We start from the raw sequence: 12,865 nt of genomic DNA, 5'->3' as shown, positions 1-12,865 counted from the left end.
AGTAAGATGTTGGTCATTTATCGCGATAGAGAATTTATTGTACGGTGTGTATTGATACTTTATCAGTTTCCATGTGTTCAAATTTCTTTTATGTTTTTATATTCCCAAATTTTGTTAATATTGTATTTTTTTTATGTATTTAAGTAGTTCATTGTATACCCTTTCTGAACGATAGAGTTTGTAATCAAGAAAAAGAGTGAATTTAAAGGTGTTTCTAAACTTTTGACTCGTATTGTTTGCCTTTTGCAACATCGTATTAGTGTAAGTAGACCATGTGTTTTGTAGTGTCTCTTGTAGGGGACTTTTTGACGTTATGTCTTGAACGTGTTTGTACCTACATTTTTTTCGCCCCAAAATAGCTAGGCCGGACCTTTTATGCAAAATGCTTCAGCTTCAGGGTTGTTTCTGCTGTATGGAAATATTTCTATTCAAAACAAAGGGTTGTTATTCTAATCATTGGAATATGAACCCAACACCTTTTATTGACATTTTAGGTAACTGTGCTCAAATACCAAAATAGTAAAAACATCCAAAATGTTTCCCATGACTTATTTTTACTTTTTTTTTTTCTGAAAAATATTGGTTTGGCAAAATAAGTATCTAATCAACTGATTCATTACTAGTAATTTTACCTAGAGTAATCGATTACTTACTTACTTTGATACCTATATTATTTGTTACTTTACTACTTAAATGTACCTAAATATTTGATTGATCTAGGACTCAATTATACAAAGTAATCAATTACCTTCTACTAGCATCGGGAAAATCATTTTTGAAATGTCTTAAAGTGTCACCATCACATCACAGACTGCAAAGACTGAAAATGCTATTTTTCAGGTTGTTTTTTTTTGTGGGTTTTAATAACTAAATGTGTATAGATAGAACTGATGTCACTGAACAATGAGTGGTTGAACGAAAAAAAAACTTTAATTACTATGGCTTTAAAAGTGTTTACAAAATAAGGGAAAAAATGCAATGTGTATAGTATCTAAAAACACACACATATGTCTGGGATAATTATGTAATGATTTACCTTGTATAATAAAAATAACTTTTAGTACTTTTAGTGCCTAAGATAGTCAATTACCTTAATACTTTTGATAGCTAAAATAATTGATTACTTTAGTCTTTTATTTATTTATTACTTAATTCTTCTTATTTCACTAGCCATTTGAGACCATGCTTAAACCAAATATTTGATTGAAAAAAAAACGTAAAAATTTGTCTTTGGCATTGAATGAGTTAAAAACGCGCGTCTCGATACTTGCGTCCATATTAAACATGTGCTACTTTGCAGGGGGCTGACACCATCTTCTTGTGATATCCGCCCAAGCGGTCGCAATCGGCCCATCAAACGGACGTGGAAGATGCGGCGCCAGATGAAGCAAACTTTGCTTTTTTATTTGACGTCCGCGGGACGAGGCCAGAGGTAAGACGAGGCGTCCGTCTTGTCAGATGCAGACGTCGGCGAGGACGGTCATTTCCTGTCATGTGTGCGATTTGTCTCACTTTGATTTCCTGTGACTGAGATGGTGCCAAAAATGAAAGAAATAAAAATCCAGCCTGTCAAAACTGCCACTTCGTGCCAGTTTTTGACACCACAAATGTCCAAAGATCCATTTTTTATATGTATTCATGAGTAGGACTGATTAATCGAATAATCAACTCAAATTTAATTTTGCATTTAAGCAGGGGTGTCAAACTTGTTTTTGGTATGTAGAAAACGCATGTAGGAAAATCGATTCCCAAGTGGGCCGGACTAATAAAATTTATATGTTTATAACTTTCTTTTTAATTTCATCTAAAATATTACTTATACAACATGACTAATAATCATCTAACATTACTATTAATCATAATACATTTCAAGTTTTTCATTTACTGAAAAAAATCAGCTCATTTTTACACTTTACAAAATCCTTTCGCGGGTCTGATTAAAACCGTTTGCGGGCCGGAACTGGCCCGCGGGCCGTATGTTTGACACCCTGCATTAATGTCTATTAATAAAACATTTTTTTCTATAACCTTAGTAGTTCATTTGCCATTTAATTTTTGGTATATTTTGTTTTTCATAATAAAAAAACAAATAGGCAATATTACACAAATACTACCAACATTTTTTAAATAGATTCAGTCGGTCCTTGTTTTCCCAAAATAACGATGTCTCATTTTGATTAAACACCATTTTGATTAAACACAAGTGATAAACAACTTCCACAAAGGACCAGAATAATTATTATTTAGATACTTTGAAGTTAAACAAATGCTTTGAACAATCCCTCATCATTAAAACTTGTCGATTCATTTGGAGAGCTCTTACAGGTGAATTGAGATCTATGATCGCTGATTTTGGGTGTTGGGGTACACCTTGGGTTAGTTGCCACTCATTACTGATTTTCACCTATTGCTGGTGGATTTGGAACGTGTCCTCCGCGATTAACGGGGGTTCAATTTTTTGTACCTGCAGATTTGAACCGAGATGAAGCAACATATCCACCAACAGATGGCGCCAGACTAGCTTCCTTCAGCATATTTCCTTTGCTGTCTTGCTGAGACAAAATGGACATAATTGTGGACACAAATCCAAAGGCTGGGCCAAAACAGGTTAGATGCATCTTCAAAATGCTATTTGTTAAAGCATATCAGGAAATCATGAGTACATCCATTAAAAAAATCATAAAAAATGTCAAATATTGTCAAATAAATGCATTTTTAGAACTTTAGGGATGCTAACAACATAAATTTAAAGAACACACTCAACTTTACACTACATAGCCACTCACAAACCTGAAATCCTAATATTTATGTTTATTTATGAATAAAAAAATGACAAATTAGCAACCAAATGAATAATTAAATAATTTCTGACCCCTTCTCAATTTAATTTTAATTTAATGCAAAACATAAAAACGTAACTGTTAATTATTGATCATTTTCTTAATGCGATTCCAAATTTGCCTGTAAACGAAAAAAAAGTTTTTCATAAGTGTGATGAAATAGAGCTCACAAAAGCACATGAATATAAATGACATGATTTTCATATCGTTAACAAAGAAGCTCTTTTTTTTTTTACATATACTTTTCATATAAACAAATATCCCCACCATGTAAAGTGTTGCGTACATTGTAACGCGTGTGACTATCGCCTTGTTTACTATGAGCTGCCAGCTGCACGCACAAAAAAATAAAAATCAAAAAAATAGAACATAGTTTGTCACGTTGCAGGTGTTGCGGTCGCACAACGCCGCATTCGAACCAGAATCAGAACCAGAACCGCATTAAGAGCTTTTCCACATTCCGACCTCGTCGTCCTTCTTCCTCCGAAGCATAACAACGCTCGCGGCCACAAGAGCCACAAAGACACACCCATTGGGCACACAAACACACACACACACACACACACACTACAAGACACACCCCTGTGTGTGTGTGCGTGTAAGTGTGTGTAAATGTGTGTGTGTGCCCTGGGGCCAAGCAAAACTCTGCTCTCTAATCAGACTGACAAGAAAGACACGAACGGTTTTGGCTCATCACTGCAACGCCATAGATTAGCTTCTGCTGCTATGCGAGAACAAAAATAAATAAATAAATATGACTATGCCTGTACACATGTTTACTAAGGTTGCCATTTTTCTGGGGGGGGGATTGTCGAATTTCATTGCAACGTTTAGCCAAGAGACACAATAACAAATTATGGTCCTTCATGTTCCAATTCATTTGCTCTTCATTTGAAAAAAAACGAACTATTTCAGTCTGCTGAGACGTTTAAAATCTTCCCCTTCATTCGGGGACATAAAAACGCAAAAATAAACGTTCAATTTCGTTACAAATGAGAACAGTGGTGTCAAACATATGTGGGCCAAATTCGTATATATATATATATATATATATATATATATATATATATATATATATATATATATATATATATATATATATATATATATATATATATAGCTAATTTTATGTCACTTGTGAAAGACTATTTACGGTGGCTTCAATTAAGCAGGTGAGGTTGTTTTTGTCGGTGTTAGCATAGAGGGCTAGTTGTGTATTTTAGAGGTGGTATTGTTGTTGTTGAAAACAAACACAGGTAAATGAGTTTGTGTTAAGCTACATGTTAGCATAGCTTGTCATTAAACAGCACACACACTTCATGGTGTGCTTCAGTCATTTAGCAATCTTGCTAATGATCATCGTGACGCATCCTTCGTCGTCTGGGGAGCTAGGTGGGTAATCAGCTAACGTTTATTGACAGAAATGTAACCGTGTGACGCATAGAGAAAGTTGGGAGCTCAGGCAATGTTTGAATAAGTTGCGAGATTCTGGTACGGGCTCCTTGGTCGGGTTTGTTTTCAGTCATGACATGACACGTTTGCGTGTCTAAATAAATAAATATGATGATTTTTTTTTTTTAAAACATATTTATGCTCATGCAAGGTGAAGAACTTGCATTCTGTGAATTTTAAGGGTTACAAATGATACTATTCAAAGTTATTTTGAAAATAAATCATTATTTTTTAGGATTTTTTTACAAAGTGCCTCTCAGAGCAGTGCCGTTTGATGACACGGTATCACTAGTGCTTGCAGAGTTGATTCAGCAAGCCTCTGAAAATAAATAGAAAGCAGTCGCTTTTATTTTATTTTTTTACTTTCGTAGCATGCACGAAGGATAAGGATGAGGTTACTGTGATTTGCTCAAAATAATTAATAAATAAGTAAAATGGTAATGTATTTATTTATTTGAACTAACCATGGTACACATTTCCTAATGTACCAAATGTTCAATCAAAAGGTTGTGTTCAATGGAAAAAAAATTCGAACCGTAATTTCAGTACCGCGACACCGTAACACTGTGATATTTTTGCTCACGGTTATCTCATCGTCACAATCTAATATCGGCCCACGCCATTTTTCCAATACTCACAGATTTACAATCGTTCCACTGTTTGTGCAACAAATGTAAATCTTGCGTCAATGTTAGCTAGCAGATATATTTTGAAATACACACTAACATTTACAATATTTGAAAGATGTGTCCACATCCACTAGGGGGCGCTTTGGAATTTAACCTGCAAGTTTGCTGTGATGTGCGTGATTCTCAGCATTCCTTTTTTCCTTCATTTTTCATTCATTTTTTTCTGCTTGCGTGATTGTCATGTCGCGTTTGACTGAAGTTCTCAGGAATGTGATTAAAATACCCAAAAAAGAGGAAACTACCATCTTAGTGATGCAGTAAGCACTGACGTGTCATTTTACACAAAACCGAGATAACCGTCAATCATTTCCACACTTGACCAGTCATCGGCATGTCCATCACGGAGATTTCGAGTGTGTGTGTACGCGTGTGTGTAGCTGTCCCGCTTTCTTTCAGGAAGTGGCACAAAGGAATGTTTGGCCGTGATTCACGACGCTCGGCGGCCACGCAGATCGTTATTTACGGCCCAGCGAGTCGTCGCTACGCGTGTGACTCACTTTGTGGACGAGTGCGTCAGGTGCAAAGGAAATGACAATCGCTGTCTCCAAAGCTTCATGTTAGCGGCTAGCCTTTCACGCTCAACCGCGCTGTGGCGCGATCGGAGGGAATATGTAGGTCGGGATGTTTGCTTTTCAAGCAGTCCTGGAAAAATGAAGTTCGAAGTTGATGAGACTTTTTTGTGGGGCACATATCTACCAAAATTTCTTAAGTATAACTAGTTTTGGGGTTGGAAATGGGGGAGAAATTCTGCAGGTAAATTCGTCTTTGACTGGAGTTGAAATGACCCAAAAGTGGCAAGCTACCTGTGTCTTTTCAGGCAGGAGTTTTGGACATTTTTTGCAGGTCTAATCATGAAAGAATGATTCCATAAGTATGGCTAGTTTTGGGAGTTAAGATAAGGACACATTTGCTAGTTAAAGTTGGCCTTGAAACAAAAACAGCAGGCGCCATGTTACAAAATTTTGGTGGGTCGAGAACAAATTAATGTTGTTTCTGTTCAGTTCAATGGAAGAATAGATTTTGAGATGACAACTCAGGTGGTACTTTTTAAAATTACTATATTTAAGCCCCATTTTGATTTTTGTTGTTGTTGTTTTTGATGATGAATTATATATTTTTTTTTCATTTAGTAACACTGTTAATAGTGATGTGTTTAAAAACAATATGTGACTACACGTGGTGGAATTTTTTTTAATTACTACTGTATATTTAAGTCCCATTTTGATAAAAATTTGTAAATATATTTTTAAAATTGAGTAACAGTTTTAATAGTGGTGCTAATTGAAAACAAGGAAATGTGACTACTTGTGCTAGATTTAAATTACTGTATTTAAGTCTCGTGTTGACGTTAAATTGCATTTTTTTTTAATTAACAGTTTTAATGTGCCAAAAAAGTGACGAAAAAGAGTCAACAAAAATCTGTAAGAGGAAAAAAAAAAGGTTTCACCTGAACAGAGGAAAACAAGTGGGGGAGGGGGCTGGACCTTACTTTGACGTCACGCACAATGGGCGTGGCCTAGGCGACGCGTGCGGAGGGAGGCGAGCGCGCACGCAAACGAGAGGCAAAGCGGCAGCATCGCGTCGGCTGCGCGCACGCATCCACGCTCACTCGTGAAACTAAAGAAATAAATAAACGCCAAGCTTCCATTTTTTGTTTACTTATTCGCCACGAAAAAGAAAGAAGACGAAGTTGTAGAAGTTGAACTCGCTTTTGCTTACGTTTGGACTTACTTGGAGAAGGTCCCTGCTCGGAATATGATTTGAACTCCGGCCAACAGGTGAAGCCAGCTGACGCTTTTTGCTCTAATATCATAATTATCCATAATTATCCATTTTTCGTTGTTTTAAGCGGCTGCAATCACGTTGTTGTCAACTTGGCTTTGTGTGCGCGTGTGTATGCGAGCGCATTTGCGTCCCATGCAAGTGCATGAGTGTGTGTGTGTGTGTTCTCGGCATGACTCACTTTCCTCCACAATTCGCAATATTTTCACATCTTTTGTGCGTTTGCTGCGCAACCATTGTGTGAGTGTGTGTATGTGTGTTGCAGGTGCACCCCCGCCCACATTTTTACGTCGTTACCATTATTCACTTTTAACAGTTAAAAGCGATTCTTCTCTGAAACTGTCCGCGCCTTGAAATTGTTGTTTTTATAACTTTTATAGTCAACGTAAAAGAGGTTCTAAATGCAGTATTTTTGTGGCATTATGATTTCAATAAAGGTAACATTTTAGATGTTGCCTGTAGAGTTCCGGGGATATTGTCCAAGTTCAAAAGTCCAAGTCAAAAGTTTAGAAACGCATTGTAATTCAGGTAGTTTTTAATGCTTTCAACATTCCTGTATTCTAGATCAATAATACAGTAACTGCTTGTTTTGCAATTGGGAAATAAGTTGCTTCATGTTCCAATTAATTTGCTCTTAATTTGAAAAGAACAATGTACTGTTCCTCTCGTGGCAATAAATTAGATTTGCTGACAGCTGCAGAAAGCCTGTAAAATCTCACATACCGCCTCAAGTGTCTTCATGTACCCCCACTTGAGAACTTTGATAACAGCTTTGCACGCCTTGGTATTTTCAGTCGTCTTTATGATGTGGATGATTTTTTTTTTTTTTTTTTTAATGACCTGCAGTGACTTTCAGTTTGCAAATGTGCAAAAATTATTAGCATGAATTTTTTGGACATGTTTATGTGTTTTAGAACAGGGGTTCTCAAACCTTTTGGAGTCAGGGGCCCAATAATACGACACATAATTAGTAGTGGTTACCGATACCAAGTACCGATACCACAAACTGTTTAACCCCTCAAAACAATGACATACTTTAAAAGAAAGACATAGATATTTCAACTCAGAATTTTTCCTTAGAAAGTTCACGAAATTGCAATTTAACTCCCCAAAAGCAATGACATACTTTAAAAGAAAGACATAGTTATTTCAACTCAGCATTTTTCCTTAAAAAGTTCACAAATTTGCAATTTTCTATTGCAACCACATCAAGCTTAGCCAGCATGCAAATGCACATTTTGCAAATTCGACAGGAGCACCGTAAAGCTCCAAAATACCCAGCAACCACCCCACCCCACCCTGCGCCCCCTTTCACCCACCCCGCATGCCGCTATTGAGTCGGCGGGTGATTTATCACGTCCCACCAGGGTCCGTCCCGCCTCTCCGCTTTTAATCGAGTTGATCGTAATGCTCTCAAGAAGCCTCGCCGACTTGAAGGAAAGCCCTTGTCTGGTTTTGAACCCTTTTCACATTGAGATACCTCATGGGTTCGTCCCATGCCTTTCACACAGAACCCGGCAAAGTACTTTCACAAAGAGATATGGCATCCCACGATCGCATCATAACATGAGCTTTTAGTGTGATGCATGAAATTGTCAGAGAGAGACACTTTTTCGATTCTGTGTTAGTGCATCCCGGTCCCCGCGATGCCTTTCACACAGAACCCGGCAAAGTACTTTCACACAGATTAATGGCATCCCGCAATCCCAAAATAAAATGAGGTTCTGGTGTGATCCAAGAAAAGGTCAGAGAGGGACAATTGTTCTGTTCCGTGTCGGTACATATCAGCCCCTGGTGGCCTGGCCTCTCTATTGCCTTTCACACAGAACCTGGCAAAGTACTTTCACTCAGAGCTATTGCATCCAGCAATCGCAAATAAGATGAGCTTTTGGGGTGATGCATGAAATGGTCATTGAGGGACAATTGCTCAGCCCCCAGCCCCTCCAATGCCTTTCACACAAAACCCGGCAAAGTACTTTCACACAGAGATATGGCATCCCATTATAAAGTGAGCTTTTGATGTGATCCAAGAAATGGTCAAAGAGGGATAATTGCTCGATTCTGTGTCGGTACACATCAGCTCCTGGCCCCTCCCTTGCCTTTCACACAGAACCCAGCAAAGACAGGACGCTGATGTATGCGCTTTCTGGTCATGTTTATGTTCTATTTTTTCTTTTTTTTATTTTGGGACGTTCCATTTTTTGATGGCCTACTTTTTGTGTTCCACTTGTGAGGCCTTTTGCATGCCATTTTTAGTGTCCCATTTTTTTGTGTTCCATGTATTTGTGTCCATTATTTTGTCTTTCATTTAAGTTGTGCTCCATTTTTTCCTGTGTTGCACTGTTTACTGTTGCCATTTGTGTCGCACTCTCTGTGTTGCGTTTATTTTCTCCTGCTTTTTGTGCTCCACTTTTGTTATTTTGTGTTCCATTTTTTGTACTCTTGTGAATTCAATTCTAGATTTCAACTTCCAACTTTTTTGTAATCAATATTCAATATTCTACTATCTTCTCAATTTCCACCATTTGTATTCTGCGTTTTGTGTTCCACTGTTTTATTTTTCCAGCGCATTTTGGTGTTTGAATTTTGGTTTTGCTTTTTGCATGCTCTTTTTTAAAAGTTCTACATTTTTTTTGTTTCCACTTTTTGTTTTTTGTGCTCTTTTTTTGTGGTTCTCTTTTTTAGGTTTGGGTTTTTTTTAGGTTTTACTATACATTTTCCTCACTTTTTGTGCTCAACTTTTTCTGTTTGTTTGCCCATTTTATACACTTTTTTTTAATCTTAATTGTTTTTGTGCTGCACTTCATGAGTCTTTTTGTTTTCTATAGTTTTTTTGTGTCCCACTTTTTATCCAATATTTAAGTTCAACCTTTGGTATTCCCCTGTTAGACTTTTTATTTTTCGTGTTCTACTTTTCGTTCGCACTACTTTTTTAATGCTCTACTTTTTCTGTTGCCCTTTTTGTTTTGTGCTTTTTTTGTAGTCCACCTTTTAGGCCTCCGCTTTTTTGTGTTGCGTTCATGAACACGAACCCTTTTTTAGATTGCTTTTTGTGCTCTTTTGTTTTCATCTTCGTTGCTTTGTTTCCCACTATTTGACTTCTTTCTCTTTGGTTCTACTTGTTTTCTTTTTGTGTTCCAATTCGTTTAACCTTTTGTGTTCAATTCATTTTTTGTTTTCTACTTTTTGTGCTGTTTTTTTTTTTGCCTTCCACATTATGTTCTGCGCTTCTTTGCGCCGCACTTTTTGTGTCTGACTAGTTTGCGTCTGCGTCGTCAGGATGATCCCGCGCTTCCTGCACGCCGTTTGGCTGTTGTGCTGGTCCCCGCACCCGCCCGGCGCTCGCGGCCAGTGCGACGGGCCGCCCGGGTCGTCCCGGGTCAACCTGTCGTCGGAACACGGCCTGCCGACGTTCGCCGCCGACTTCCCGATCCAGAACATGGTGACTCTGGACGGCGTGGTCTACGTGGGCGCCGTCAACCGGATCTACGCGCTGGCGTCCAACCTGAGCAAGCTCTCCGAGTACCGGACGGGGCCGCTTCTAGCCAACGAGACCTGCGGCTCCGGCGGCGCGGCGGGCCCCGCGGACAACCGCAACGTGGCCCTGGTGGCGGAGAAGATGTACGACAAAGGCTTATACAGCTGCGGCTCGGCGGACAACGGCGTCTGCCGGCGCCACGTGCTGGACGACGACGTCAGCCCCAAGACGGTGGACGAGGACGTGTACTGTTTCGCCGACGGGGTCCGGCCGGGGCGGGGGACGCCGGCCGACGCCGACGTGGTGGCGGGCCCGCTGGGCTCGCGGGTGCTCAGCGTGGAGAGCAACATCATCGTGTTCTTCGCCGGCAACTCGGAGATCCCGGCGGCGGGACGGGCGCGCGGGGACGCCGGACGCCCGCGCACCCTCTCCCTGAGGAAAATGAAGACCAGCCAGGACGGTTTCACCTTCTTCTCCGGACTGTCGCACATGGACCTGATCCCGTCGCTGCGGGGGAAATACTACCTGCGCTACGTTCACGCCTTCCACAGCGGGCCCTTCACCTACTTCCTGACCGTGCAGCAGGTGAGCCGGGACTCGCCGGCGTTCCACACGCGCATCGTGCGAATGTGCTCCTCGGATTTGGTCATCCGCCGCTACGTGGAGATGCCGCTGGAGTGCATCAGCACCGACAAGCGGCGCCGCAGGCGGCGATCGGCCGAGGACGACAAGGTGTTCAACCTGCTGCAGGCGGCCCACGTTGCCAAGGTGGGCGATGACGTGGAGCTGCAGCGCCACCTCAAGGTAATCGGCGGAATCCATGTTCAAGTTTGAACATTTCGTCCCATTTTTTTCTTATCTGCTGCGTGTGTTTTTAATGGAATTTTTGTTTTTATCATTATTGCTGAGGGCATTTTGAAATGTGTTTTTTCTTAATTTAATTGTAATTCAATGGGATTTTTGTGAAAATTTTAGCATGTAGTCTTATCGTATTTTGATTTTGGTTTTTAACTTATTTCAATACTGGAAGTGTTACAGTGGAACACTGGTTGGTATGTCAGCCTTTGTGCGGAGGTCGTGGGTTCGATTCTGCCTCTGGCTTTCCTGTGAGAGGTTTGCATTTTGTCCCCGTGATTTTTCTTGGGTATTTTTTGTTTTTCAAATTGAACCAAAATTTGGAATTTTGAACATCTTTTTTTTCTTCTTCTTCTATTTGTAAAATAATGCAGTTTTTTTGCTTGCTATTAGATTTAAAAAATATATAAACATTGAAACATTGTGTCATATTTGATTTAACATTATATGACATACAAAATTAAATGAATATTGAAATTCACTTTTGTAAACTATTGAATCACATATTGAAATTTTCTATCCTATTATTTTTTAAATTTATTTATTTATTTTCCAGATTTCTGCTCATATGCCTTTTTGATTCCATCCCCAATTAAATCTATAATCAGATTTTTTTTTGGGGGGGGGGTCAAATATCTTTTTGTTCCTGAAATGTTGATTTTTTTTTTCGAAGGTGGAAGAGGGCGACGACGTGCTTTTCGCCGCCTTCGCCCGCGGCAAGCCCGACTCCAGCGAGCCCACCCCCAACTCGGCCGTGTGCGTCATGAGCATCAAGCACCTCAACAACATGTTCCGCATGTACATGCAAAAGTGCAACACGGTGGACCCGTACCATTTCACCGGTTCCGACGGCAAGGCCTGCTACAACGTGGTGAGTTTCCCATTCGCGTGCCGGAAAAATGGCCTTCAAATGGATTTTTTCAAACATTAAAACATATAAATTGGAAATTCCGTGGCAGAGAAACTCTAAGGTTCAATACAATCCATTATCCGATTGTCATACAAGTGTAAAATCAATTCAACCAAAAAAAATGCCTTCATATCTTTGCTTACAGAAACGTTGCATCACTTTTTATTGGTTTAAAAAAGTAAATTAAAAACGCTCAAACAGCCAAGCTCAACTTTTGATTTTTTCTAAAATCTTGATTGAGATTAATATTGTAATCAAACATTAAAAAAAAGAAATATTTATTCTTATTTGTCACATTTTAGCGGAATGCATATATATATATATATATATATATATATATATATATATATATATATATATATATATATATATATATATATATATATATATATATTTTTTTTTTTTTTTTTTTTTTTTTTTTTTGGATGATGGATGGATGCATGGATGAGAGTTGAATAAATGAATGGGATTGATGTTGTTAAATAAATGGGTGGATGGACGATGGATTGATCGATTGACTTTTTCCAAATTCTTGAATCCATGTGGAGTTTTCAATTGCGGTTTAAAACGATTTGACAGTTCCAAAAGGTACACAAAGCGTTTGTAAAAACGTATAAGTTGTTGCCGCCATATGGAAATTCCACAAGTATGCAAATGAGGTCCCCGGTCACTTGCTGAATTTTTCACCGCTTATTTACGCGCTTTCCCATCGCAGCCGAAAAAGTCTCCCAAACCCTTTTATAGTCGGCTTATCTTCCGGGATCTTGTCCTTGATCGCACGGATGGAATTTAGGAATTTTTCCACTTAAGACGCGTGCGGATGAAAGAGTGAGTGAGCGTGAGTTCAAAGTGCACCGTT

At 39.1% G+C, this 12,865-nt stretch overlaps 1 protein-coding gene across 1 annotated transcript in view; it reads left to right on the top strand.

Moving 5' to 3' along the window:
* The first annotated feature begins 6,562 nt into the window (after window positions 1-6,562).
* Window positions 6,563-12,865, top strand: part of met (MET proto-oncogene, receptor tyrosine kinase) — a 49,437-nt gene continuing 43,134 nt past the window's right edge. The window contains exons 1-3 of the mRNA XM_088417681.1: window positions 6,563-6,759; window positions 10,043-11,045; window positions 11,770-11,967. Of these exons, the coding sequence (XP_088273807.1) occupies window positions 10,044-11,045; window positions 11,770-11,967 (1,200 nt within the window). The 5' untranslated portion in view covers window positions 6,563-6,759; window position 10,043. The remainder of the gene's footprint in view (window positions 6,760-10,042; window positions 11,046-11,769; window positions 11,968-12,865) is intronic.

Source organism: Hippichthys cyanospilos, chromosome 6, assembly GCF_059441005.1.
Source record: "Hippichthys cyanospilos isolate Australia breed blue-spotted pipefish chromosome 6, RoL_Hcya_1.0, whole genome shotgun sequence".
In the NCBI taxonomy this organism is placed as follows: Eukaryota; Metazoa; Chordata; class Actinopteri; order Syngnathiformes; family Syngnathidae; genus Hippichthys; species Hippichthys cyanospilos.
The sequence above is the reverse complement of the archived record's forward strand: the minus strand, read 5'-3'. Positions and strand labels throughout refer to the sequence as shown.